Below are 27,143 nucleotides of genomic sequence, written 5' to 3' on the forward strand. Positions count from 1 at the left end.
AAGGAGAATAATTGAGCAGAAACAACCTTTTTCTAGCATTTTAGACATAAATGGAAGATTTGAAATAGGCCTATAATTAGCTAGGTTGCTGGGGTCCAGTTGTGGTTTCTTAATAATAGGCTTAATAATAGCTAGCTTGTAAGAATTTGGAACATGGCCTAAATAAAGATAAAGAAGAGTTGATAACGTTAAGAAGAGGTTCTCCTATAACAGGTAGGATCCCAAGTCACATAAGGAATATCTGTGGGTGAGTACACAATCACACAGTTCATCAGATAACTGGCAGATCTTTTACTAAACAACATATAAGAATATTTACTTCCCTTGATCAGTGTGAGGGATTCGAAAACACATAAGGAACATCCATGGAAGAAGAGGAGAAGACGAAGGAACGAAGATGAGGACAACCATCCGACTTCAATACTGGCCGATGAATGAAATGACAAGGTGAGCTTATGTAGTGTCCTTTGATGATGGGGAACAGGTGCAAGTGATTAGAAGGCTGGTGAGGGTTCACGGGATTGAATGGAGGTGGTTTGTGAGGGAGAGTGGTGATTGCGTGAGCAGGAACGAGCCGGGGATGTGACAAGTAATGAAATACCCAGGGCCATCATTCATTATAGACCATATAATATTAAACCAGCAATAACTGATTGTTGCATTGTAATAACAACAACAATAATAAAGATAATAATAATAATATTTAAAAAATAATGATAATAACAGGCTTATAATAACAATGGAATATTTTGTTAGCCCTGGGCCATCGTTACAACAACAACAACAACAACAATAATAATAGTATTGAATAAATAATAATAACATACTATTAATAATAACAATAGGCTAATAATAATAATAATGAAATATTTTGTGTTAACCCTGGGCCATCATTAATTATAGCTAACATAGTATTAGACAAACAAAAATAATAACCAATGACCAGGGGGGTGGCAACGAGGAAGATGAGGAAGATGGCGCCTGTGTTTCTGTCGGCATACCATCACCTTGCTGTTGTTTATGGCTCTTTTATCCTGTTTTTCTTTCTTTTAAGCGGCGTTACATCAGAGCAAAAGTATGATCGCGAATTTCTGCTCAGCATCAGAAACTTTGTTACGATACACGGTTATGATTCAAATGAACGGAGGCCACCAGATCCTACATTTCAAACCTGCCTACCGGTAAACATCGGTTGTATACCTAATTATCTGAGAGGTGAGGTGGTATTTTGGTGAGACTTAGAAGATTAACTTTACCTGGAACTTTGACCTCACACCTGAAGCTGTCAGCGGTGGAAAGCATTGGCTGTGAGTTGTTTCCAGTTCGACGCCACTGGCCGGTCTCCTTTGAAGTAAGGTCCTCTTTTCTTCGTTATATCATACCGGATTATTCGGAGACAATGCTTCATTCTAGAACTGTGCCTGCGAAATTTCGGAAAGGTGGAATAAATGCCCATAATCTTAAAGAACAGGAATATGTTCCCAATCTGACACTCTCTTCTACCACTCTCTCAAACTCTTTTGATGTTGATAGTTTGAGGATGGCGCTAAAAAACGCCAGATCTATTTCAAACAAGTCGTTTTTATTAAATGATTTTATTTCCACACGAGAACTGAACATTTTGTGCATAACTGAAACTTGGCTTAGTGCTGGTGACTCTGACTGCTTATTGGAAGTTTCTCCAACAGACTTTAACTTTTTAAGCACTCCCTGTCTCTCTGGCAGGGGTGGGGGAGTCGCTACTATATTTAAAAATAGACTGCTGTTTTCAGATTATTTGTGCACTCATATATAGACCTCCAAAATACAACAAAATGTTTATTCAGGAGTTTTCAGACTTGTTAACTACAATTGTACCAAGGTTTGAAAATCTTAATACTTGGTGATTTTAATTTGCATATTTGCACGTTATAATAGTGTTCTTTATCAGTAAAATTGAAGCCCTTAGACCTGGGATTCTGCCTCAAGACACTTTCCTTGACTGTACCATCCCACCTTCACTAGCATTTGGTTGAATTTAAAGGGCACCTAGGTCACCCCTCTTTTCAGATTTAATATAAGTGTTTTGCGTCTCCAGAATGTGTCTGTAAAGTTTCAGCTCAAAACACCCATCAGATTTTTTCTTATACCTTTTGCAAGATTCTATTTTATACATTTTTGCACTAGGGGGCTGTTTTGTCATACTGCTCCTTTAAGGCTAGTCCTCCCCGCCCACCGTTTCTACGTGCCTTTCTGTGTGCCTTAATCTCGGCTGCGAGATCTGTGCCTTAAAATCGGCTGCGTCAGACAACAGACAGATTTAAAGGAAGCAGATCTCACGTAGCGTTTGTGAGAAATACTACAGTAAGAACTTTACCAATGAGTATTTGTTGTGCAGTTGCATTGATGAGTCAAACACAATGTCGTTACAAAGTTCACGTGCGCACACACACCCAGATACACACGCACACATGCACACACACACACACACACACACACACACACACACACACACGCACACGCACACACACACACACACACTATGGAATAAAATCACTGTCATTAACATTTCGTGCGTAAATAAAATTCACGCATCCGTAATTATAAAATCGTAAAGGAAAACGAAGCGTACTCGTAATTTTACGAGGCTACAATTTCAAAATCTGCGATTAGAACAGACACAGATACGACATTTTGTTTTTCTGTTTGTTTATGACTGATACATTTACGATGGGTGTACTTTACAAACACGAATTAAAGTTTCTCCACGGACACGAAGTCCTGATTACGAGTACGAATCAAACAGCGAGACTTCACTGTCAAAATTACGTCACCGCTGTCACAGGCATTAATAAACAAGCGAGAGTCATCGATCATAACGGCGCGCCTGCTGGACGTTCGAGCTTACACACACCGTCTCAGATAAGATTTCTGTTATTCCCTCTTTGAGAAATGTCCGTCATGAGCTGTAATAAAGGTTGAGACTCAATGAGGTCCTATTTCGCTGTGTTTCTTGGACGTTTTACTGAATCAAAATTAAAAACGGGCCGAGGATAGAGAGCTAGCATAATGTCAGTTAACATTACAGGCAGCGAGCGCAGAGTCTCTCAGTGAATCACTTAACTATAACATGACATATGTTGATTAAGTCACCTATTTTAACTGTTTAAATAACTCTCAAATACTCTAAGATCACCGAGAACACAAATTAAATTAGACAGATTTATCCAGTATAGGTAGATAAAACAAAGAAAAGTTTTACTCTTATCAATTAATTAAATAAACCAGAATAAGCAAAATATAATGTGGTAATTAAACAATCACCAATATAGAACAAACACACAGGGAAAGAGAGAAACACACCGAATAGTATACGGCTAAATGGTAATATAAATGTTTATGGTAATAGTTTATTAATTATAGTAATACACTATAATGTAACTAACAGTTTAATCAAGTAATATAACAAACAGATAATAACAAATAACATAACAAACATTTATATCAATAGTTACTAATACCTTACTTTGTACAAATTTAAAGATAATATATATATATATATATATATATATATATATATATATATATATATATATATATATATATATATATATATATATATATATATATATATATATATATATCTGATCTTGTCATCTCCTCTCCATACATCAATGAGGAGCTTAATTATTCATCTTTCAGATGACATACAGGTCTGTTTCAGATGATTGCCCCTCATGTCTGGTTTTGTGGTCCGGGGTCACATATTTAACGTATTTATTATTTATTTATTTTGATTCATAGTCTCATAAATGTTTAACGTTACAAACTTCTGGTGAGCACAAACCCTCAAATATTTAAACTGCCTTTTGCTGATATCTTCATTACATAATAGATCAATATTCGATCTGGCTTTAAAAAAGGTGACTTAATCAACATATGTCATGTTATAGTTAAGTGATTCACTGAGAGACTCTGCGCTCGCTGCCTGTAATGTTAACTGACATTATGCTAGCTCTCTATCCTCGCCCCGTTCTTAATTTTGATTCAGTAAAATGTCCAAGAAACACAGCGAAATAGGACCTCATTGAGTCTCAACCTTTATTACAGCTCATGACGGACATTTCTCAAAGAGGGAATAACAGAAATCTTATCTGAGACGGTGTGTGTAAGCTCGAACGTCCAGCAGGCGCGCCGTTATGATCGATGACTCTCGCTTGTTTATTAATGCCTGTGACAGCGGTGACGTAATTTTGACAGTGAAGTCTCGCTGTTTGATTCGTACTCGTAATCAGGACTTCGTGTCCGTGGAGAAACTTTAATTCGTGTTTGTAAAGTACACCCATCGTAAATGTATCAGTCATAAACAAACAGAAAAACAAAATGTCGTATCTGTGTCTGTTCTAATCGCAGATTTTGAAATTGTAGCCTCGTAAAATTACGAGTACGCTCCGTTTTCCTTTACGATTTTATAATTACGGATGCGTGAATTTTATTTACGCACGAAATGTTAATGACAGTGATTTTATTCCATACACACGCGCACACACACGCGCACACACACGTGCACACACGCCCCACACGCCCACACACACACACACACACACACACACACACACACACACACACACACACACATCTAATTGGTTGAAACACTGTATCCATTGGTTGAACACTTAGAACTCTGCAATATCAGGATGTGCCCCTTCATAACTACATTACAGTAATATTTATTTATTTATTTATTTACTATTACTTTGGTCAATTTCTTTAAAAATAGAGAAAAACTTACAGACTTCAAAAACAATACATTTAAATTGCGATATTAAATAAAAAAAAAAAAACCAAGTAATTTAACAGATTTTTTGGTAACAGAAAGTTGAATAAATCTGAATTTTGCAATAGTGTAATGCATGATATTTTACAGATGAGCATAGGCCTAAATTTAAAAGTATGCTGCCTTTATACATATTCTACAAAAACTCAGCGTTGTTAAGTAGTTTCTTTCAGAAGCAGTAACATGACACAGAACAGATAAAACCTGGCTTTATTGAGCGTCCAACATTTACAAAACCGGTTAGAGGACGCCCTCTTGTGGAAACTCAACCGCATAGACATTGCTAGCAGATAATGTACAATATAGTTGACCTTTAAATTAATTTCTAAATGGAAAAGTGCAGAAAAACGACACGACATATGCATCTAACATACTGTATACGTTATTGTATACAAATATATAGTCTTAACAACTGTGACAACTGTGAAAAGTAAAGGTTTTTGGAAAATATAGTAAACAATAGCTGACCACACCTGCAAACATATAGTTTCAGTTTTCACTTGATCTGTTCTTCACTAGTGCCAAAGAGGTGATTCAATACTCTTTGCTATGATGACAAAAAACAAAAACAAAAACAAAATAAAAACACGATATGAGTGACGACATTAGGAAATGTAAACAAATGCCAAAACTGTCCTCGCAGCAGGATTCACTCTAAATATTACAAATAACTGCACAATCAAGTATGGATTAACATTTTACCTGAAATTATTCTGCCAACTCATGATGGTTTGCTAAAACATTCAGAGTTCCAGTCTATGGTTGAGAGCATTTAGTGGGCGTTGCTGGAACAGACGACAAACACTGGATTCTGCAGTCTGTTCGTCGACTGAATCAGATTTCAGCCTTTCGTTTCCTTACAGCGCATAAATCTTAGATTCAGCGGTGCGGTAAGTGCATTAATGCAAACTATAACCTTTGATTAAGCAGTGTGTTTTGGTCCACAGCAGCTAAGTGCTACTTCAGCGAAAACATGTTATCTTCTTGTGACATTTTTCTTTGAACACAAGTTGAATGTTTCATAACTCAATCACGTGCCTCATTTACCGATTTCTTATGAAAGAGTTTGTGAGAATGTGGAGGATACACGATTTTGAGTAAAAATGTAAAACCTATTCAATCTTACACAATACCACCATTGTATTTTGGATTCTGATGGTCGATAGATTAACGATTTTACAGAGTTGTGGACTTTAAACATGCTTAACGTTAGATGTTTGTGTCAGGTAAAGTCTATTAATGTTAGTACAGTGGTTTTCGAGAGCCATATGTTTTTTGACATCCTGAAGAAAATCTACCATTATGAAAATATTCTACAGATTTAAAATCAGGACAAAACATAGTTAAACAATGCTTTTGTCACACTAACTATAGGTTAACTATAGTATTTTAGTGTGCAAATAGTGGTTATTCAACAGAAAACACTTGGTTAATACTCTTTTACTATAATAAAACCACCATTTTCATGAAAATACACGTTTATTAACATTCTCTAATAATTATTTTTGTCTTATTTGATGACAAAGTAAGCTTTCTGGTAGTTTCATACAGATAAAATAATTCTATTTTATGTTAATAATGTTAATATTATGTTAATAGTGCAATATAAAGATTTCTCCATGTCATAAAAATCATGATTAGGATAATAAGTAAACCTGTCAGTGGTCCCACATGTTTTATCTAAATAACTTCACATTATAAAACATTGCTAGTTCATTGCTAGTTACAATTAGTAAAACGTTATTCTGGTTTTATAATTTTGTTTAACTCACATTGCCTTTAATGTTATGAACTGTTAATTTAATGTTTAATACTATATGCTAACTGAGCAATTAAAGTTAACACCCAGTGTGTTTAGTAAATGGTGAACATTTGGCTTCCATTTAAAATTGTGACAGAAAAAATAAATATCATCACAACCTTTTGGATCATAGTAAATAAGTGATTAATTTACAATTTTCCTTTCAAAACAGATGGCAAATGAAGCGAAGCCCTGTCCGTGTGATATCGGGGACAAGATTGAATATGGAGGTGTTGGAGAGGAAGTTCAAATCGAGCACATTAAAGCGTATCTGGTGAAGCCTACAGCATCAGAGAAGGCCATTATTGTAATTCAAGACATTTATGGATGGCAGCTTCCAAACACCAGATACATGGCGGATATGCTCTCATCCAACGGATACATGTAAATATCCATTTATATTATTATAAATGTTCAAGTTATTCCAGGAATCCTTGTTCTTACTTGATTATGTTGCATTTGCAGTGCTATATGTCCTGATTTCTTTGTTGGGAAAGAGCCTTGGAGCCCATCTCACGACTGGTCAACATTTCCGCAGTGGCTTGAGGACAAAAAGCCTACAGAGATCAAGAAGTACAGACAGAATTAATTGAAATGATATTATTTGATGCACTCAAAGGAAACAGTAATCTATCTTGTCTTTTGATCAGGGAAGTGGATGTTGTGTTGAAGTACCTGAAGGGTCAGTGCGGTGTGAAGCAGATAGGTGTTGTGGGCTTCTGCTGGGGTGGCGTTTCCACACACTACATCACTCTTCAGTATGAAGAAATCAAAGCTGGTGTCTCCATCTATGGTAGGGATTTTTTGTCTACAAAAACTGGCAAGCACAAAATTCTGAAAACAATCAAAAGCAAACAGTTTTTTTGACATATATGTAATTTTATGTATTTTATTTAGGTATTGTCCGAGAACGGGAAGACAGGTTTGATCTGAAGAGTCCAACACTTTTTATCTTTGCAGAAAATGATGCAGTCATCCCACTTGATCAGGTATGGTCATTTAATTTTATATATGTAAACTACACTCACTAGCCACTTTATTAGGTTCACCTGTCCAACTGATTGTTAACACAAATTTCTAATCAGCCAATCACATGGCAGCAGCTCAATGCATTTAGTCATGTAGACATGGTCAAGATGATCTGCTGCAGTTCAGAGCATCAGAATGGGGAAGAAAGGTGATTTAATTGACTTCGAACATGGCATGATTGTTGGTGCCAGACGAGCTGGTCTTGAGTATTTCAGAAACTGCTCATCTACTGGGATTTTCATGCACAACCATCTCTAGGGTATACAGAGAATGGTCAGAAAAAGAGAAAATATTCAGTGAGCGGAAGTTCTGTGGGCTTAAATGCCTTGTTGATGCCAGAGGTCAGAGGAGAATGGCCAGACTTGTTTGAGCTGATAAAGGCAACAGTAACTCAAATAACCACTTGTTACAACCGAGGTATGCAGAAGAGCATTTCTGAATGCACAACACGTTGAACCTTAAGGCAGATGGGCTACAGCAACAGAAGACCACGCTGGGCGCCACTCCTGTCAACTAAGAACAGGAAACTGAGGCTACAATTTGCGCAGGCTCACCATAATTGGACAATAGAAGATTGGAAAAATGTTGCCTGGTCTGATAAGTCTTGATTTCTGCTGCAGCATTCGCATGGTAGGGTCAGAATTGGACGTCAACAACATGAAAGCATGGATACATCCTGTCTTGTATCAACAGTCAACAGTGTCATTTTTGGGTGAACTATCTTTAAAAGAAATACCTCAAACAATTGAAAAAAAAACATCAAGATGACTCTCAAAATGCTCTCTCTAAAATACTTTTCAAATGGTAAACTATAGACAAAGTATTTTAGTTTAGTTTTAGTATCAATTACATTGATTTATTGCTCCCACAGTAAAGACGCTGTTACATGGATAAGACCAAGTATACCTTGTACCTAGTGTTTTACATTTCAGTTTAACCAATCAGCTTAACTACAGTCTAATATAGCAGTAATTGTAGCATCTTATTATAGTTATAATACAATAATAGTTTAATTTTATTCTATAATATGCTTTCATTTGAATTTCAGCAGGTAAGAAATATAAACGAGCTTTTTTCTTCTGAACCCAGTGTGTGGAAATAAACCCTTGTCAGGGCCAATAAACTTTGTACTTTCATTCAGTTTTTTATTGTTCCCTTAACCAAGGTGACGACACTAGAGACAAGACTAAAGGAAAAGTGCACTGCTGACTTCCAAGTGAAAATCTTCCCCAAACAGACACACGGCTTTGTCCATCGCAAGAGAGAAGACATCAACCCTGACGACAAACCCTACATAGAGGAAGCAAGGAAGGATATGATCAACTGGTTGAACAAGTACATGTAAACTGCAGGTGAAAGTTAGTGATAAAAATCAGTTAACTAACCTAGAAAGCTTTTGCACGTCTTTATTTTTGAACTAAGATGCTAATTAAAATGAAAAGCAAGACACTCATTTGAAAAAAGTTTAATGATCACTTCGTTACGACACTGAACTGTAACAAATGATAAATAACAGTACGAAGGTTCGACACATTCCTTTAGAAGTGCTTGTGACCGTTCATTTCAAGACTGCTACAGGACACTCAGTCTTCAGGCTCGCCGGGGCCTCTGATGTCATCAATCTTCAGAATCATCTTCACAACTTGAGTGGCCAGAGAGATCTGCTGCTTCTTCCCGATGAGGGTCTCGATTACATGCTGCTGCTTCATGTCTGGAAAGATCAAAAGTCTTGTTTAATGTCAAATATAATAAATGTATCAATTTAAGATTTGTTAGATAAATGCAATAATTTATATTATTGGCAAAAGTTTAAACAAGACTATTAACAAAACTATGCATAAACAACACAACAGTTCAAAAGCTTGAGCAAAGTTTTTTTCCGCCCAGGAAATGTATAAAATAATTAATAATTCAGCAATTTCAGGATAAAGTGCATCAATTTCTCGACAAAGATATTAAGTCTCAAAGGTTTTTCACAGTGATAAAACAAAATATTTCAGCAATGTTGAGTTTTTAAAAAAAGTTTAAATTAAATAAATGCACAAAATGTTTCAACATATATACATAATACCAATTCAAACTTGAAAGATGATATCTATACTGATTTTTGTACACAAAACTCATTTCTCATGCATAATTCCCTTCCATTTTATTGTTTGCTTTACAATAAGTCACTAATTTACAATAAAAAAGTCCATACCATTCGTTGATAAATGTAGACAGTCAATTCCAAGTGCAGAGTTGTTTTCTTTGACTTGTCGGGCTCTGACCTCAGTCATTGTCTGAATGGGGTTCAAACCGCTGTTTTCAGCCAGTGCCATTGGGATGACCTCTAGAGCGTCAGCAAATGCCCTCATGGCGTACTGCTCCAAAGACGGGCACTGAACACAAGACAATCTGCTCAACAAAAACATTCTGCACCTCAAATTAAAAGTATGTAAAGCACAGACAACTTCAAAAATAGCATACCTTATCAGCCGCTTCATTGACCGCAAGAGCGCAGGCGATCTCGGAGGCTCCACCACCATAGACGATGCGATTATCCCTCACCAGGTTACGGATGACACAAAGAGCATCATGAAGAGCTCTTTTGGCCTCTTCGATAATCTAAATGATTCAGTTGAACAGGAGAGAGGAAGGACAAAACTGTAAGAGCAAGATATAAAAATGTACTTTCTTTGGGTGGTGAAACTAAAAATGTACCATTCTGTTCCCGCCACGGATGAAGATGGTCACAGCTCTGGAGTTCTTGCACTCCTCGATGACAAGCATTCTGTCTTTTGTGGTCCCGAAGCAGATTTCTTTCACCAGTCCAGCGGTGCCCAGCTTTTCTGGGGTCAGTTCACAGAATCTGGGTACGATACGTCCTCCGGTAGCAATGGCGATGAGCTGGAAATGTTTGCACAATGTCATTGTTTGTTACTCATTTGTGTTACAGATAGAGAGAATATATAGTATAGAATATATAGTTTTTAAAAAGTCTGAGGTATTTTTAGAGTTTTTAAATTTGCTATGCTTATTCAGCATTAGACTGATCAGACGAGAGATTAAAGTCTGCCTGAACCTGAAGTTGCTGAGACTTATTTCAGTATGTTGATGTATTTCCTACTGAAATGGAAAACGGATTAGGGGCGGTGCTTTCTTTTTGTGCACCATTGCCTTGTAAGAAACTAATAGCCATCAGTTTCAGCAGAGAAAGACCACCACACCAAATGCAGAAGCAAATGGTCAGATTTTGATTTAAGATAACCACAAATCAACATTTATGTTTCAGTGGATTACCTTGCATAGATGAATTGTTCACGTAATAAATAATGTGGGCTAGCAAAATGAACATGGTAAATTTTGATTTCACACAGACTTCAAAAGATTTAATTTGACTAAAGATTTTCATTTCTTACAAATGCCGTTAATATTCAAAGATAGATAAACTACAGGGTATATACAGGAATCAGAGAATGAAATTCAGTAACTTAAGACCTTTAAGACTCCGTCCATACATTTTAAGACCTCATCGACAAACTTTTAACTTAAGCCCTGCTCACACTGTGAGATTTCAGTCGCGATTTTGTCATCAGAGACAAATTTGGGAAATCCTAAAAGATTCCTGAAACCCTAGGCTAAAATCTGTGGTCTTTGATTGTTGGTTTGAAATGTTCAGACCGCTGCTTAATGCCAGTTGCGATCAGATTTTCCCTCCGATGAAGTTCTGGCAGTCTCAGAAGATTTCAGACACTTTCCTGCAGTGTCAACAGCGGCGATGAGCGTAAATCCAAGTAGCAATAGGAGCTCCGAATTTGATGACGCGATTCATGCGAAAACTGTTTTTTTCTTTCTAGTTTTATTACTGAGACACACCGTGTGTAAAATTGCAGCTACAGATAGTTTACGTTTGCTGTGAGGAATCATTTCAGATCGCGGGATAGTAAAAGTGTAGCGGGTGGATGACGTCAAACTCCAGGAAAGTTTTCTTCCATGTTTGATGCATCTTCATGGTCATTCAGTCTGACTTTATGACAGCTGAGATCATACAGTGTTATATGAGAGCTATATTCATGCAGTCTGACATGCTGCAATCATTCAGGAATATAAAAAAAAAAAACTCACAGTGTGAGCCGGCTTTTACAGTGTATATACTAAATACTGATCTTAAAGGGCACCTAGGTTAGCCCTTTTTTCAGATTTAATATAAGTGTTTTGCGTCTCCAGAATGTGTCTGTAAAGTTTCAGCTGAAAACACCCATCAAATTTTTCATTATACCTTTTGCAAGATTCTATTTTATAAATTTTTGCACTAGGGGGCAGTTTTGTTGTACTGCACCTTTAAGGCTAGTCCTCACGTTTAAGGCTCCTGCCCACTGTTTCTACGTGCCTTTCTGCGTACCTTAATCTCGGCTGCGAGATCTGTGCCTTAAAATCGGCTGCGTCAGACAACAGACAGATTTAAAGGAAGCAGATCTCACATAGCGTTTGTGAGAAATACTACAGTAAGAACTTTACCAATGAGTATTTGTTGTGCAGTTGCATCAATGAGTCACACAAAGTTCACACGCGCACATGCAGATACACGCGCACACACACCGCGCAGCAGACACACACAGACAGACAGAGCGCCCGTTTAGCTTTGCACTCTTTTTGCACGCAAAGGTGACAGGACAGCAGTTAATATCCACTGCTGTATGGATATCTGTTATGTTAACGTACAAAATAAACCTGATTTAACATCCACAAATCGGGTTTAAAGCGTCTTCTTTTATAATTGTTCTGACACGCGGCTGTGCTGATGAAGTAAAGCTAAGCTAAATCGCTGTAATTCATTACACACGTGCACTGTTTTAAAACATTACTCTTGATCACATTTGATGATGATTAATTTAATCCGATTAAGGTCATAATCGAACTAAAGAGAAATCAAATTAAGACGTGTGGAGTATGCTGATTTTAGTCACATTATTAAAGTGCAGTACAGACATGTAAACACCTTAATCGAACTATTACCGTCATGTAGGACTTTTCATCGAGTTTTGCAACAGGATAGTCCACACACACACCCACATGGGTTGACACGTTTGACACTCTCTGCACCTACCGAGTCAATGCAGGCCACAGACCTGCATCGTGAAATGCGGAGTTTTTTTTTTCCCCATTCAGCATGCGGTATGAACTTTAAAACAACACTCTTCCAGCAGGTCATAGTTGCATCCAATATCTCATTTGTCACAGGGGGCATGCATTAAATGTTCCTGAATGAAAGTGAAAGTGCCAAACTGCAGTTAAAGAAAAACCTGAAATTACATGAAACTCCAGAGCAAATGCGGATAGCGTGGTGACGCGATGACATTAATTACATGTAAAACAGTATCATGAAAGGAACATTCAAAAAGCAACTCATGTAAACGCCTTAATCTTATTATTGTCATAATTAGATTAAGGTAAATAAATATATTACTGATGTCCATGTAAATGTAGTCAGTGTTTCCCTGATTACTGCAGTAAGCAAAGCAGTGTGATGTCAAATCTAGCAGGATGATATTGATTTCCGAAAAACTACACAACATCCCAATATTCAAAGATTAAATTAATGCAAACTTTAGCATACTGATACAAAATGTAATACCTTGTAAAATAGCATTTAAGACTTTTTAATACTTTATAAGAGCCTTACATTTCTGAAGCATCATGTGACCCTAAAGACTGCAGTAATACATGCTGAAAATCAGCCGCCATCACAAAAATAAACAAGATTTTCAACTGTATTAACAGTGAATTTATTTTAAATACTATATAATATTTCGCAGTATAACATTATTTACTAATCAAATAAATACAGTATTGACAAGAAGACTTGTTTCAAAAAACATTTTAAAAATGCAACCCCAGCAGTAGTGTTTTGCCGTGTAGTTCTTACAAACCTCTATCTCAGGTCCACCAACCCAGCGGATCGCAGGAAGCTCATTCTGCAGGAGTAAATGATTGGCCTCATCGTCAAATCCCCACTGGCAAATGGCAAGATTGGCGCCATTCTCCTTGACCTTAAGATGAAAGTAAAGAAATTAAAGTGGATAAGTGAAATGTTTCTTGAAAAACTGAAGTAATGCAAAAAAGTGCGGTAGCTTCAAAATTGCTCTCATTATTCAAATTGAGATTGATGCTTTACTGAGGGAGGCTATAATGCAAACAAAATAATAATAATACTAATAATCAGTATTTGTAATATTAAAACAGTACTTTCATTCATTTAACAGAATTAATAAATGTTAGATCTAAATGTATAGATATTTTTTTTTACATTTATTGTTATACACGTTTCATCTTTGACCTTAATATTACTTTCATACATATTAAATACAAAAATAATAATTTAATCAATATATCTGCATAAGAACCACAAAATAAAAGCAGGCAATATACAAACCTGTCGGATCATTTCTTGAAACTTGTCCTTCTCGTACTTCTGCAGAGCTTTATAATCTTCCACTGATGTCACGTCAAGCTTATGCTTGGTTTTGGGCTTGGGAGGCTCAAATGGGCAGGTGAGGATGGCGATTTTTGTATCTTTGAGCACCTGGTAGAGTACACTCATTAATAAAAACCTAAAATATAAGAATCAAAGCATGCATGAAGTGAACATTAACACTAAACACAAACCTTGGGCATTTGAGGGTGACTGAACTCTTTGTCCACAATGACACCTTTGATGAGCTGAGTGTCCTCTAGTTTTCCACCGACCTTTCCTTCTACTTTAATGAGCTCAAAGTCCACATCCTTCCTCTCCATGTCTGCCACTGTCAGGATGGCATTGACAGCAATCTCTGCCATCTGTCTGTGGCACCGGTTGATCCTATGAAGCAGAAAAAAGATGATTAAATCGACATTCTCAGTAATTAACTGTTCAAATCAAACGCGTAGTAACAGAGAAACTCACACTTTGGATCCAAGTGTGGTCATGGCTGTCTGAATGAGAGATTCTGTGTTGTTCGGATCCACTGGGAAACTATCACCGATTTTGTCAAGCTGTTCGATGGCGATCTTTGCGGCCTGATCATAACCATCTGCAATTCTGATGGGGTGAATGCCTCGGTCAAGCAGCTGCTCTGCCTGCTCTAGAAGAGCTCCAGCCAGAACTACAGGACAAAACAAACACATTACAGCAACTCAATAAGCAAGAAAATAAGATTTCAATCTGCTTGTCAAGTTGTGACGTATGGAATACTGTTTTCGGGTCCAAGCTACTACTCGTTATAATTGACAAAATATTCATTTATGGCCACTTTTTAGACATATCTCACATTGAAGTGAATTTTAGATGAAATCACGGTGTACACAACAGTCTCTGAACATGCTGCATCACAGACACCAATATTTTAACAATTTATAATTTTTTTTAAAAACTTTCTGGCCATCGGATATTAGGCATGGATTGTGATTTTCGAAAGTAAATATTATTACCATTTGTTGAGTCTCACTAAACAGTTTTTATATAGCGCTTGGACCCAGAAGCCGCTTCACGTGACGTCACACTTAACAAGCAAACAAACATAGTACAAAAGCACTTTTGAGTTACATTTAAGAATATACACACACAACTATAGCCTACATGTACGCCTGCATGGAATCAACATATCAAGCCTTACATTAGTAAAAGCGTGATACAGCTTCAAATTGTTCTTTCCCTCTACATTTAAATGTGTCCAGTTCAATTTTATTGATGGTTTTTATTTATTACCATGATTTAAGATTTATTTCTTGCCACATTAGTAACCGTATTATAGATAACATATTACATATTAACAACTACATGCAGCAATAAGAGAATATAAAATAGATTTTTAAAAATTATGATTTTTCACTTCACTTAATGATAAATCCATGATTTAAAAATTAATACGAAATGAATTAATACAAAAAAAAAAAAAAAAAACATTTAGGTATATGTAGAACAATGATCTTTTGATTATTATTACTTAGACTATTTTAGGATCACAATTCAGCACTAAAATATTGATTTATTAAATCTTTACACCTTGCCACCACCCTACAAACCACTAGATTTTACTTATTTACACGCAAGAACTTTATTATTATACTTTTAAAGTCTAAAAATAGTATGATATATGCACATTTTAATAAATACAGGTCAAGATGAGCATGTCATTTCATGTTTACAGTAACATATTTGTTATACGGAGTGATAATTACATTATTATTTCACCAGTGTTCTTTATTTTCATCAACTGAAATGACAATTTAATTTAATTCAGACTTCAAAACAGGACAGCTTGCATATTACCCTACATACATTTATACATTAATTTTAGCCTTGTACTAATTCAATTAATAAAATCATTGACGCTACAAAAAGTAAAAACATGCAAGAATAATTCATCGAAAAAAAATGATTGACTATCTTAGAATTATTTTTCCCCCCATTAAAAAAAGTCCAGTCTAGAAAAATGTTTTTCAGTTTTAGGAGCTTGACAAGAAATGATCATATCTAAATATGAAATTACATAAACAGCACCAAGTAAAGCATCTATATCTTGCCAAGATCTGTAAAAGGACCCTTTTATTATTAGATTATGTATAAGCTGGCTCATTTCCCATTACAGTGTTTCCTCTACCATAATATTAGGATGGCTGTACCCATCCCCCATGAAGTCACGTTAACTGTATTATCTATATAGCGCCAGATCACAACTTTTTTTAATAAACAAGCTAAACAGCTGTATGTAATATCTTATTTACACAACAACATGTCATTTCTGTTCTGTGTTCGCGTCACAGCAGCTAAAATATATACAGATGCAGACATCCCAAGTTTCCCAGGAGTTCCGAGAGTCTCCCGCAAATGCATAGAGACTTCCGGATGCCCGCAAACAAATGATAATCTCTCGGAAATTGTGGGTCTCCGGCCTGGTCCTTAAATAAGTCCCGCATTCCTCCCGCTCATCAGATACATCGCGCACATCCCATGCTGTGATGCGAGCGGAGATATCTCCTAGTGTCTAGTTATGACCTCTCCCGTAAGCTCTTGCGTGTCTTCCGCAAATTCATACCAGCTCCGTGATCCTCCATTATTAATTAAAATACCCGGAAATCATGGCGATGAAAGTGAAGGAGCAAGGGAACAGATAGCTAGAGGCACAGTCATGGTCCAAGCAGTACATTTGTAGGTTAAATGAATAGAGTAGTAATGATATCGCGAGTGCAAATCCCTCTATCTCTCTCATTGAGAGATCTGCTGTCAATAGTTTGAGACAAGCAAATTATTTGAATGGTCCTGCATGTATTTAGGCCTTATATAACAAGTGAAAGTTCTGTGTTTTGACAATGTTGCAAGTCCACTAAAAGCTGGCTGGAATTATTAGATAAAATTTTTATCTATCTTTTAGTAAACAAGTATTAGATTTCTGGTTGTGCATTTTAATTATTGTCAAAGCTGCTTCTGGCCATGACATGTTCACATCTAAATTGTTAACAAACGTCTCAATAAATGGGCCAGACATTTCTGACTTTCCATATCAAGAGGCTCAGGAAATGTTCTTCCAGAAGCCCATAAATATACATTGCATTGACAAAAGCTGCACAGTTTGTGAATCAAAATGTTATATGTAAAAAAATAATACAAATATAAATGTTAATTTATAATTTACAAGCAGTTGTACAGTTCAAATAGTTGTTCAGTTGTTTACAGCTGTCATTAAAAGACCATGACTCCTTGTGTCAGTTTGAGTCTGAACAGCCATGTTGTGTCGTGCCACGTCATGCCACAGCCCCAATCCACCCCCAACCCCCCCGCCCCAAAACTGGAAAGTTTCATATCCCTAGAACAGTATACACACAAGCTGATTTTTGTAATGGCACATACAAACTCACACAGAATTTTTGTAATGCACATATATCAATCAGAATAAAGTCTATATATATATATATATATATATATATATATATATATATATATATATATATATATATATATATATATATATATATATATATATATTAGGGGTGGGCGGTACACCGGTGTCATAGTCATCACCGGTGTGACATTGCGCCACGACATGGATTTTCTAATACCGTCAATAGCGTAATAAATCAATTATGCGCCTTGAACGGCTGCATTTACATCAATAATAGCTAATTCTAAATAATAAGGCATTCAATTTTCTTCAAACGTTCAGTTGTGGTCTGAATACATGTCCTTATACTACAGGGCTCGAAATTGCAACCATTTTGGTCGCATGAGCACCCGAAATTTAATCTATGCGCCCTCATAATATATTTGGGAGCATTTGTGTGTCTGAATATAATGGTTGTAGTGCAATCTGATTTGATTTTCTCTAAAAACTTGCTAAATCGCTCTACCCTGCTGCTGTATTGGTTCATATTAGCTGTCAGACACTCAACGCTTCCCGCTGTCAGATAACAGGGAGCTTTTGTTACTGCAGGAAATGCAAACGGCTGAAGAGTGAAAAGTGCACAGGTTTGCAAACCTCACCTAAAGTTATAATAATAATAATAATAATAATAATGGCGCAGATGACAGCGATCATGACATGAGGTAAATGTTGATCCGCCTGCTGAGATCAATCAAGTGTTTTCGGAGAAGGTGCCTGAATCTCGATGCGTTGCATTCACCGCGTGTTCAGCGCAAATGTCCGCTAAATATAAAATCTAACACTGTACACATCATCGCCAAAGAAACTCACCTTTACTAAGTTTACACTGAAACTACGGCTCATAACAAAGAGCGGAATTGTGCTGGTGGTCATCGCGAGAATCCTGCTCTGTCTGCTCAATTGGTGCGGCTGACTCGCCTGCTTTATTTCACCAACACAGAGAAATGAAGATCAGCTCATAACGAGACTGAGCATTTAAAATGACCCAAACCAAAACTTTTAAAGAGTGATAGAAGTGAGACTTTCTTTTGTCCGTTCTTCCTTGAGATGTATAATATTTTGCTATTAAAAGTAATACCATGATATTATACTGTCACCGTTCAAAAGATGAAAAATACCGTGACATTAATTTTAGGTCATATGGCCCACCCCTAATATATATATATATATATATATATATATATATATATATATATATATATATATATATATATATATATATAATACATAATACATACATGTATATAGTATTTTGGTTTATCAAAAATATTAAATCTTGGTTTAAGTAAGAATATATAAATGCATTTAAACCAAAAAAAAAAAAGAAAAAAACGTCCTTTGGTAAGCTTTAGCAAGCGTGGTTGTGTTTTAAAAGGGGAGGAGGAAAATATCAAGCTAAACTCACCAACAACACCAGTGGTTCCATCTCCGATTTCATCATCTTGAGACTTGGAGAGCTCAACCATGAGCTTGGCAATCTGATGGTCCACATCCATCATGCTGAGGATCGTCGCACCATCATTGGTCACGGTCACCTCACCATCTTTATCCACCATCATCTTGTCAAGTCCTGTAAAGAACATCCAGCTGCATTAAAAAACAGCACCAAATAAACTAGCATTTGTACGTGCAGAATTAAAGACCTACCATTTGGACCCAGCGATGTTCTCAGCGTGTTGGCAACTGCTTTTCCTGCCAGAATGTGAGACTGAAATGAACAAGAATAACATTAAGATAAACAGGTATACATACATTTAAATTATCATATATGCACACATATACATACAAATAAAGTAATACTTCACACACATGTATATTTTTTAATGATAGAATGCATCCTTGATCACTGTCAGCTTCTCCATCAAATGTCACTAAATGTGTATTGCACACATTTATGTGAAATTTAATGCAAATGTGACAGGACTGAAAGAAACATAGGGACAATTGTAAATTTATTTGTATTATGTATTTGTAGAATTTAATTCTAATTTTATGTTTTAAATCAATTGATGTGAATAATAATCAAAACGTAGCTATTTCTGAAGTTTTTTTGTCAAATAACAAAACTTTAAAAGCTGTAGGTTCAATTGGGCTGAGGACAATGACAGGGTTTGTGTAAAGTGTTTTTAATAAAGAACAAAAATCTGAGAACCAAATTAATGACATATTCATTTACAGAACTTTTTTGTGATGAAATACTTATTATTCACTGTATTTATGTTTTTACTTCAGGGACAGATAATGTAGGTTTCTGGTAGATTGTCCCATTTATCTTTTACATAACAAAAATTTGCTAGGTTCTTTATTTCTCTCTGCTCTGAGATACAGTAAGGCGTGTCTCAAATAACAATCCAATACTCTTTTATAGAATTTTTGTCAAATAATAGAACTGAAACTATCATTATAAAACGATCAAGGCAAGACACAGCAAGCCCCCCCAAAAACCCTAAAACATGCACCTGTCCATTTTGAAATGTTTGGCTTTCTGCAATTCTTTATGCAATCAAACAACTGGGGAAGTGTGGAGATAGACATCGACTTTAATCATATTTAACAACATTCAACTAAAGTATATTGCCACAAATAAAATATGAAGAAGACATGTTTGGTGAATGAATGAAGACATTGCGCATTATGACTCGACGTCTTTAGACTAGAGGAAGCACATGGACCATCCGCTAGTTGACATGCGCACATTGTTGATCACGTTAGACAAATAAATGTGCAATAAATGAATGCATTCTAAGCATGTCAGACTGCAGAAGTACAGCGTAACAAAGAAACGGTGTAAAGTATACAGTAAATGCGGTATTCTGGATTCCAGATATGATTTAAATCTCCGTTAAAGCCCATTAGCCCGTTAGCTTTTGTAGCGTTACCTTCAGTGCTTCCAGGCCAGTCAAGCGAGATTTCTTGTCCTGGTCCTTTATGATGATGAAAGGCCTTCCATATTCATCGAAGGCGAGAGTCCCAAGCGCGGACATGTTTAATCTTCACCCGAAAGAAATGCACGGTTATGAAAATGATGTTATACTAGAGAATTTAATCCTCTAGTTGCGCACCTCGCCGCGCGGATCTGCCGGCTAGTTCTGGAAGAATCTCGGGGCGGGACGGACCAAACCAAGTTGAGTATGTTATAACATCCACAACATTTTTGTATAATATATTACCATTCAATCACTAATTAAATAACAATTTTAAACACTTAAGACAATTATTAAGGAGAAAAAAGCAAGAAACGAGTCTTTAAATAAAATTTTAAAATTGAAGCATATTAATGGTTTGTTCCATTCTCGCGATAACAATAACAAATAACGCGAGTGCGGGTACAGATTTATATTTCATGCAGATTGACTAACAAAATTGACGCTTGTCACTGATTTGTATATGTACAAACTTACACATTGTGTATTTGAGAAAAGCCATGTGCTAGTCCGTAGTAACGTAATATCCGGTTACCTGTTCCACCAGTTCATGCTTCTGAAAGCACGCCTGTGTGGATACCAGTATGTTTCAAGACCGAAGAGGCTGTTGGTGTTGTTATTTACAAAAGCAAGGTGACTTTTTTTCCCATCGTTTACATTTGACACTTGTGACCGACTTTTGTTTTTGAAGTGTCTTTGGGAGGTCGACATGACTTTAAAGTTACATTTGGTGAAGCCACAGCTCGTTTTGATATCTCTTTTGATATTTCTTACAAAACTTCCGCAATATTCAGATGATCAGGGTTGCTTGATTTCAGTTTACACCTGTAATAATGTTTGCTTTTACACTTTTACACTCTTATTTAAAAGTAACATGTTTCATTATCCTACAGTTCATATATACGTGTATTTAACTAAAAGAAAGACTCCTCATAATCATAAAACCTATATACAGAGGTTCATTCTAAAAAAAGATATATTACAATATATAAATACAAATTTCAATGAAATATAAAGGTTAATTCAACATGAATGGTTATATAAATATGCACCTTTTAAAAAAAAGACTTTCACACATAAATGTATGTTTTGACTTTTATTGAATAATAATTAAAAATAATATTTTATAATTAACTAATCATTGTTTAAAAGCGTATAAATAATACTAGTGTTTATTTTGATGAATTATGATAAAGTGCTAAGAATAATAAACCCTCATATAATGCAGGGGTGTCCAATCTCGTTCCTGGAGGGCCGGTGTCCTGCATGTTTTAGTTCTAACCCCAATTAAACACCTGAACCAACTTGTCAAGCCCTTTATAGATATACTAGAAACCTCCAGGCAGGTGTGTTGAAGAAAGTTTGAGCTAAACTATGCAGGACACCGGCCCTCCAGGACCGGGTTTGGGGACCCCTGGTGTAGTGGTATATTTGTTTTTCCACATTTGTCCCCTACATATGTGATTGGATTTTATTGATAAATGTGTCTGTATGCCTATTGACAAACCATTTCTACACGAAACATACGTTTGAAAGTGGTTTATCCATGTCAAATTAATTTTCTTGTTTTGAAACTTTAGCAATGTTTTCGTTATAAATATAGATATGAATGTGGATAATTTTGAGCAATCATGATTTATAATTATATATATTAGGTAAAAATATATTGATTTCAGTGTTCATATGGGTGATGTCTGAAATTGAGTTTTTATACAATTATCATCATCAAATAAAAAATAGCAATATAGAAAAATTGATATTTAAATTTGTAGTTTTTATTCCAATTTCAATTCTCATTTTTTAAATTAATCGATATAGTAATACAGTAAAATTATTTTATCTTTTAATTTATGATTTATGTTTTATTATAGGAGGTTCATAAAACAGCACTTCTTCTGGTTAATAATCTTATATAGATGTTCAATGCATTATGATGTCACATGCAGAAATATTTTTCCACATCTTTCTCAAGCTTTTATAATATGCCGTGTGAAGCTGCCGCTCACTTCTTAATTCTGTACGGATCTCAGCGTGGTCAGGCTCAGTCTATAGCAGAAGAGATCTGCCAACAAGCAGCTGAGCATGGATTAACAGCAGACATCAACTGTCTGAGCAAGCATGACAAGGTATGCTGCTGCTTTACATCAATTTTCAGGAATCTCACACAAATCTGAGTTAACTCATGCTGAACTTGAACATTCACAGTATAACCTGGACAGTGAAAGCCGCCCAGTCGTTTTTGTGGTTTCCACGACTGGTGATGGTGACCCTCCGGACACTGCTCTGAAGTTTGTGAGAAAAATCAAGAATAAATCTCTGCCACACGACCATCTTTCTCATCTGCGGTATGCGCTGTTAGGTAAGCTGACCTTGCTTTTTCGTAAGAGTGAGCTCCACCCATGAACGGTTAGGTTGCTTCACACTGCAGGCAAATGAGGCCCAAATCAGATTTTTTTTCCCCACATGTGACTCAGATCTGTTTTTGTCATGACACACTGAACACCACAAACCAAATGGATGATGGAATGTGATCTTTTAAATTTTGATTTGTGACACTTTCATATGTGGGATTAAATCTGATACTGATCTGATGTTTTGCAATTTGACTGCAGTCTAAATGCAGGGTATCAGCGGGGTCTTAAAAAGTCTTAAATTTCAAAAACAAAATTTTAGGCCTTAAAAAGTCTAAAATTCACAGAAATATTGTATTGTAGGTCTTAAATCAGTTTAAACGGGTCTTAATTTTAAACGTTGGCGATGTAATGTTACCCAATCGGGCCAAAACCCATCCAATGACCAATAATCTATCTAAATATATATTTAAGTTTTTTTTTATTGTTAAGAGATATTTATTTCACAACAGCTGTTAGACATTTTACTGGAAGTTTTTTTTTAAATGAAATTCCTAATCAGGAGAAGAAAACTAAAACAATTAAACAATTCCTAATGATATTAACAGCAATATATCCCTTTACATAATCTTCCATTTTCGAAAAAAATATTTACAGAAGAAAGTGTGAGTGGACATAATATTTATAAATAGGCATGAAAATTAACTGGCAACTAGCTCTCTGCAACTCTCACATGGTCGCCCACTGAAGCTAAAGAGGGCTGTGCCCGGTCAGTATCCTGGTTGGGAGACCACAAGGGAAAGCTAGGTTTTGCCGGAAGTGATGTTAGCAAAGCCATCAGGGGGCACTCAACCTGAGGTCTGTGTGGGTCCTAACGCCCCAGTGTAGTAAAGGGGACTCTATACAGTCATCACTCTGTCTCCTTTCCACTTAGCTGGTGTGTGTGGTCTTGTGCAATATGGCTGCCGTCGCGTCATCCAGGTGGATGCTGCCCACTGGTGGTGGATGAGGAGATTTCCCCCAATGTGTAAAGTTCTTTGAGTGTGTGGAAAGGTGCTATATATAAATGTAAAGGAATATATAAAAATATATAAATGTACGGAATTATTATTATTAAGTTTTTATAACAGAAATGCATTACAGTTGGTTAAATAGGAGTTATATTCAATTCATTTGGACCAAAAGCAAACAAATATCTATTTTTTGATTATTTGTATGGTTTTCTTCATAATAAATATACCTTTAACAATGACAAACTTGTCATTAAAAAGAGAAACATGTTGAAAAGAAAAGTCTATACAACTAGAGTTTTCTTGTTTTGACACATTAAAATATGTGGTTAAGAAATATCTACATTTGTTTTTTTTGTTTTTTCAATTCCATTGGAGTTGGTCCAACCGGACCAATACCAAAAATCCTTAGTGTTTAGCCCTGTATATGTCTAAAATCTCATTCATAATGGTCTTAACAGGATTTTAAATTTGACTTGATGAAACCTGCAGAAACACTGAAATGTTTATGTTCATCATTTTTGAACATTCATTGTCATTTTACACTGGCATGTACTAGTAAGATTCTGAGGGAACTCTTCTTTGAAAGCAAATGCAATAAATTTGCTCATTTCTTTACTAATAAGACCTCTTATAGGTCTTATAGCATGATATTGCAAAATTCTACCATGGCGATATTTTGTTATTCTGCAATTATACATTGGGATATGAATATACTTTCACCAGATGACTTGAATATCTCTATTTGGAAAGAATTCATGATTTTAGACTTATTGGGATGATTCTGTAGAGAAGTGCATCTGCATTAAATATAATAAACCATCTACAAGCATAGATCAATACAATTTAAAAAAGATACAATTGAAATAAACAGCATTTTATCGTTTTCCAAGTCTAACCGTAAATTACAAATGGTACAATTACTGATGCCTCAATGGTTTTAAGATCATTACACAGTCACAGGCCTCAAAAAAAAAAAAAAATCATGAAAATGATCAATTATACTACAGACTCAACATTGCATATCCTGCGATGTGACTATTACGAATTATCACATTGTGATATCGATACTGAAACGATATATTGTATTGCCATAATCTCTGATATTAGAAATCAAAGAGCAAAATCTTGGAATAGATTGTTTGATTATGAGAACACCATGATTATGAAAACAGATTATGAAAACATCAAGCTGATAATCGGCACTCTGTTAAACTGTTTGGATGTAGGTCTCCTGAAAGTGGTAAATGCTTCACTTCTTCCTAGGACTTTTACAAACTCCCTAAAAACTACAGGTGTTAAACAACTCCTAAAAAGAGAAACCTGGATAGCACCATTTTGAAAAAGTTGTTTTTAACAAGTTTCTAAACTCTATGGGATGTTTAGAATGGTTTTGATCTGGTTTCTGACCACACCATCATACAGAGAGCACCCTTATCAAAATATTCAATGATATTCGCCTAGATATGGAAACAGGCAAATTAACAGTGCTGGTATTACTTGATCTCAGTGCTGCATTTGACTGTTGATAACAGCACACTTTTCAATAGGCTGAAAAACTGGGTCAGGCTTCCTAGGATTGTCTTCAAGTGGTCCAGATCTTACCTTGAAGGGAGAGATTTCTATGTCAGTATAGGTGACCATAGGTCGAAGTGGACACCCATGATGTGGAGTCCCATAAGGTTCAGTTCTGGCACCTCTTCTGTTCAACCTTTTTTATACTGCTGAAAAAAATGAGAAAGTTTAGGACTTTGATCAGTTCACACTGTAAACATCTTCTATTGGCCACATTTAAGTAAAACACTGTCAACAGCTATGTGAAAACATTTGAGCATTAAGACTTGCGGTGTGAACAGCCTTATTCATTGTACATATGCAGGTTTGGGAGACACAAATTATGCAAATTTCTGCAACGGTGGGAAGACCATTGACAGCTACCTGCAGAAACTTGGTGCTAAACATTTTTATGCCACTGGACATGCAGATGATGGCACTGGGTGAGCATGAATGTTAAAAAAAGAGATGATTCTCTCATATATTCACTATGCCAGAGAGTCTGAGAGTCTTTTTTTATCTTCCTTTTCTTTCCAGACTAGAAGTAGTGGTGGATCCTTGGATTGAGGGACTTTGGGACGCTTTGAAAAAAACATTTTCCACCATGTCCACTTCAGATCAACAGACCCACCGTGACTGTACGCAGGACAATTATCATCAAAATGCATCTGATCAAGAAAAAAATCTGGAAGTTGATCTTCATCTTTTAAAGCTGAGTGAAGTAGACTCACCAAAAGGAGAAACTGTTACATCTGACAGCAGTGCTACAGAGATTGGCTCTACTACATTGGTTGCATCTTTGAAGGAATCTGTGCCACCATTGTCAGAGTCTGTGCTTAATGTTCCTGCACTTCCACCTTCATATCTGGAGGTCCTGTTGGTGGGGACAGAAAATGTAGAGGTATGATTTTCCCAGATAATCTGATCAGTCTTTAAAACTGATTTGTTTTATTAAACACTAGCACGATTGGTGAATTTAGTGTAACAGTTTGTGTAAGCATAGATTGAAGAACATTTGTTAACATTTATGCACTTATTCATGAGGTTCATTTTACCCCAAAATGAACATTTCTTCCCTATTTCTCTGCAAATTGTTTCTGAATTTCTGTAATTGAGTTTCTGTCCTTTGAAAGAAAATAAAAGGTCATTTGAAGCACATAGGTAATTAAACTATTGCAGCTATGGAAGTCAATGGGTACCATCAAATATTTGGTGTTTGGTTTTCAACAGTCTTCAAAATATCTTCTTTGTGATCAGCAGAAAAAAAGAAACTCCTAGAAGTAAAATAAAAAATATATATATATTATAATAATAAAAAAATCATAATTTAAAATATATATATATTTGTTCCTCATTTTATTATTTTTATTGAATAATGCACAGAATTGAATTGTTTTATTAAAACATTATTGTTTAAATTACAACATAAATATCAGAAAAATTAAGAGGTGTACTATACTAATTTTGTTCTACTATGGTGGTACTTGTGGTGAAAGGTTGAGAAACTATGCCATATATTGCTTTCTATAATATATAATTCCTTTAACTGTGTTTATTATGTCTATGCTTCTGCTAATAGGCATACTCTGTTCATAGGAGACAGTCTTGCCTGACAAAGACGGTTATCTTGAAGTGCCAATTTCAAAGGCAGTTCAATTAACTCAAGATGATGCAGTGAAAACTGCCATCTTGCTGGAGCTTGAGATTTCGGTAAGCCCGAATTTATTCATGTTCATGCAAGAATATTAAAATTCTGGCT

At 35.7% G+C, this 27,143-nt stretch overlaps 3 protein-coding genes across 4 annotated transcripts in view; 2 read left to right on the top strand and 1 right to left on the bottom strand.

Moving 5' to 3' along the window:
* The window catches only part of LOC130218463 (kelch-like protein 15), a 35,111-nt gene extending 25,670 nt beyond the window's left edge, over positions 1-9,441 (top strand). Inside the window, exons 1-6 of one of the 2 annotated variants that reach the window (XM_056450657.1) lie at positions 5,589-5,706; positions 6,790-7,001; positions 7,083-7,190; positions 7,268-7,410; positions 7,515-7,606; positions 8,812-9,412. In XM_056450657.1, coding sequence (XP_056306632.1) covers positions 6,790-7,001; positions 7,083-7,190; positions 7,268-7,410; positions 7,515-7,606; positions 8,812-8,991 — 735 coding nt within the window. In that variant the 5' untranslated portion in view covers positions 5,589-5,706 and the 3' untranslated portion in view covers positions 8,992-9,412. Of the gene's footprint in view, positions 1-5,588; positions 5,707-6,789; positions 7,002-7,082; positions 7,191-7,267; positions 7,411-7,514; positions 7,607-8,811 lie in introns of those variants that run through there. The other variant, XM_056450658.1, reaches the window with a different exon arrangement.
* On the bottom strand, positions 9,096-20,646 carry cct5 (chaperonin containing TCP1, subunit 5 (epsilon)). The gene is made up of 11 exons (XM_056450656.1): positions 20,425-20,646; positions 19,193-19,253; positions 18,951-19,115; positions 14,572-14,770; positions 14,295-14,487; positions 14,062-14,211; positions 13,559-13,678; positions 10,350-10,535; positions 10,116-10,253; positions 9,847-10,027; positions 9,096-9,357 (listed from the first exon to the last, which is right to left on the bottom strand). Exons 1-11 carry the CDS (start codon positions 20,527-20,529, stop codon positions 9,230-9,232), a joined length of 1,626 nt encoding a protein of 541 aa, XP_056306631.1. The 5' UTR covers positions 20,530-20,646; the 3' UTR covers positions 9,096-9,229.
* Positions 20,647-21,007: 361 nt separating this feature from the next.
* Positions 21,008-27,143, top strand: part of mtrr (5-methyltetrahydrofolate-homocysteine methyltransferase reductase) — a 52,993-nt gene continuing 46,857 nt past the window's right edge. The window contains exons 1-6 of the mRNA XM_056450629.1: positions 21,008-21,102; positions 22,442-22,595; positions 22,675-22,828; positions 25,710-25,827; positions 25,922-26,285; positions 26,981-27,094. Of these exons, the coding sequence (XP_056306604.1) occupies positions 21,020-21,102; positions 22,442-22,595; positions 22,675-22,828; positions 25,710-25,827; positions 25,922-26,285; positions 26,981-27,094 (987 nt within the window). The 5' untranslated portion in view covers positions 21,008-21,019. The remainder of the gene's footprint in view (positions 21,103-22,441; positions 22,596-22,674; positions 22,829-25,709; positions 25,828-25,921; positions 26,286-26,980; positions 27,095-27,143) is intronic.

Source organism: Danio aesculapii, chromosome 24 (assembly GCF_903798145.1).
Source record: "Danio aesculapii chromosome 24, fDanAes4.1, whole genome shotgun sequence".
Classification (NCBI taxonomy): Eukaryota; Metazoa; Chordata; class Actinopteri; order Cypriniformes; family Danionidae; genus Danio; species Danio aesculapii.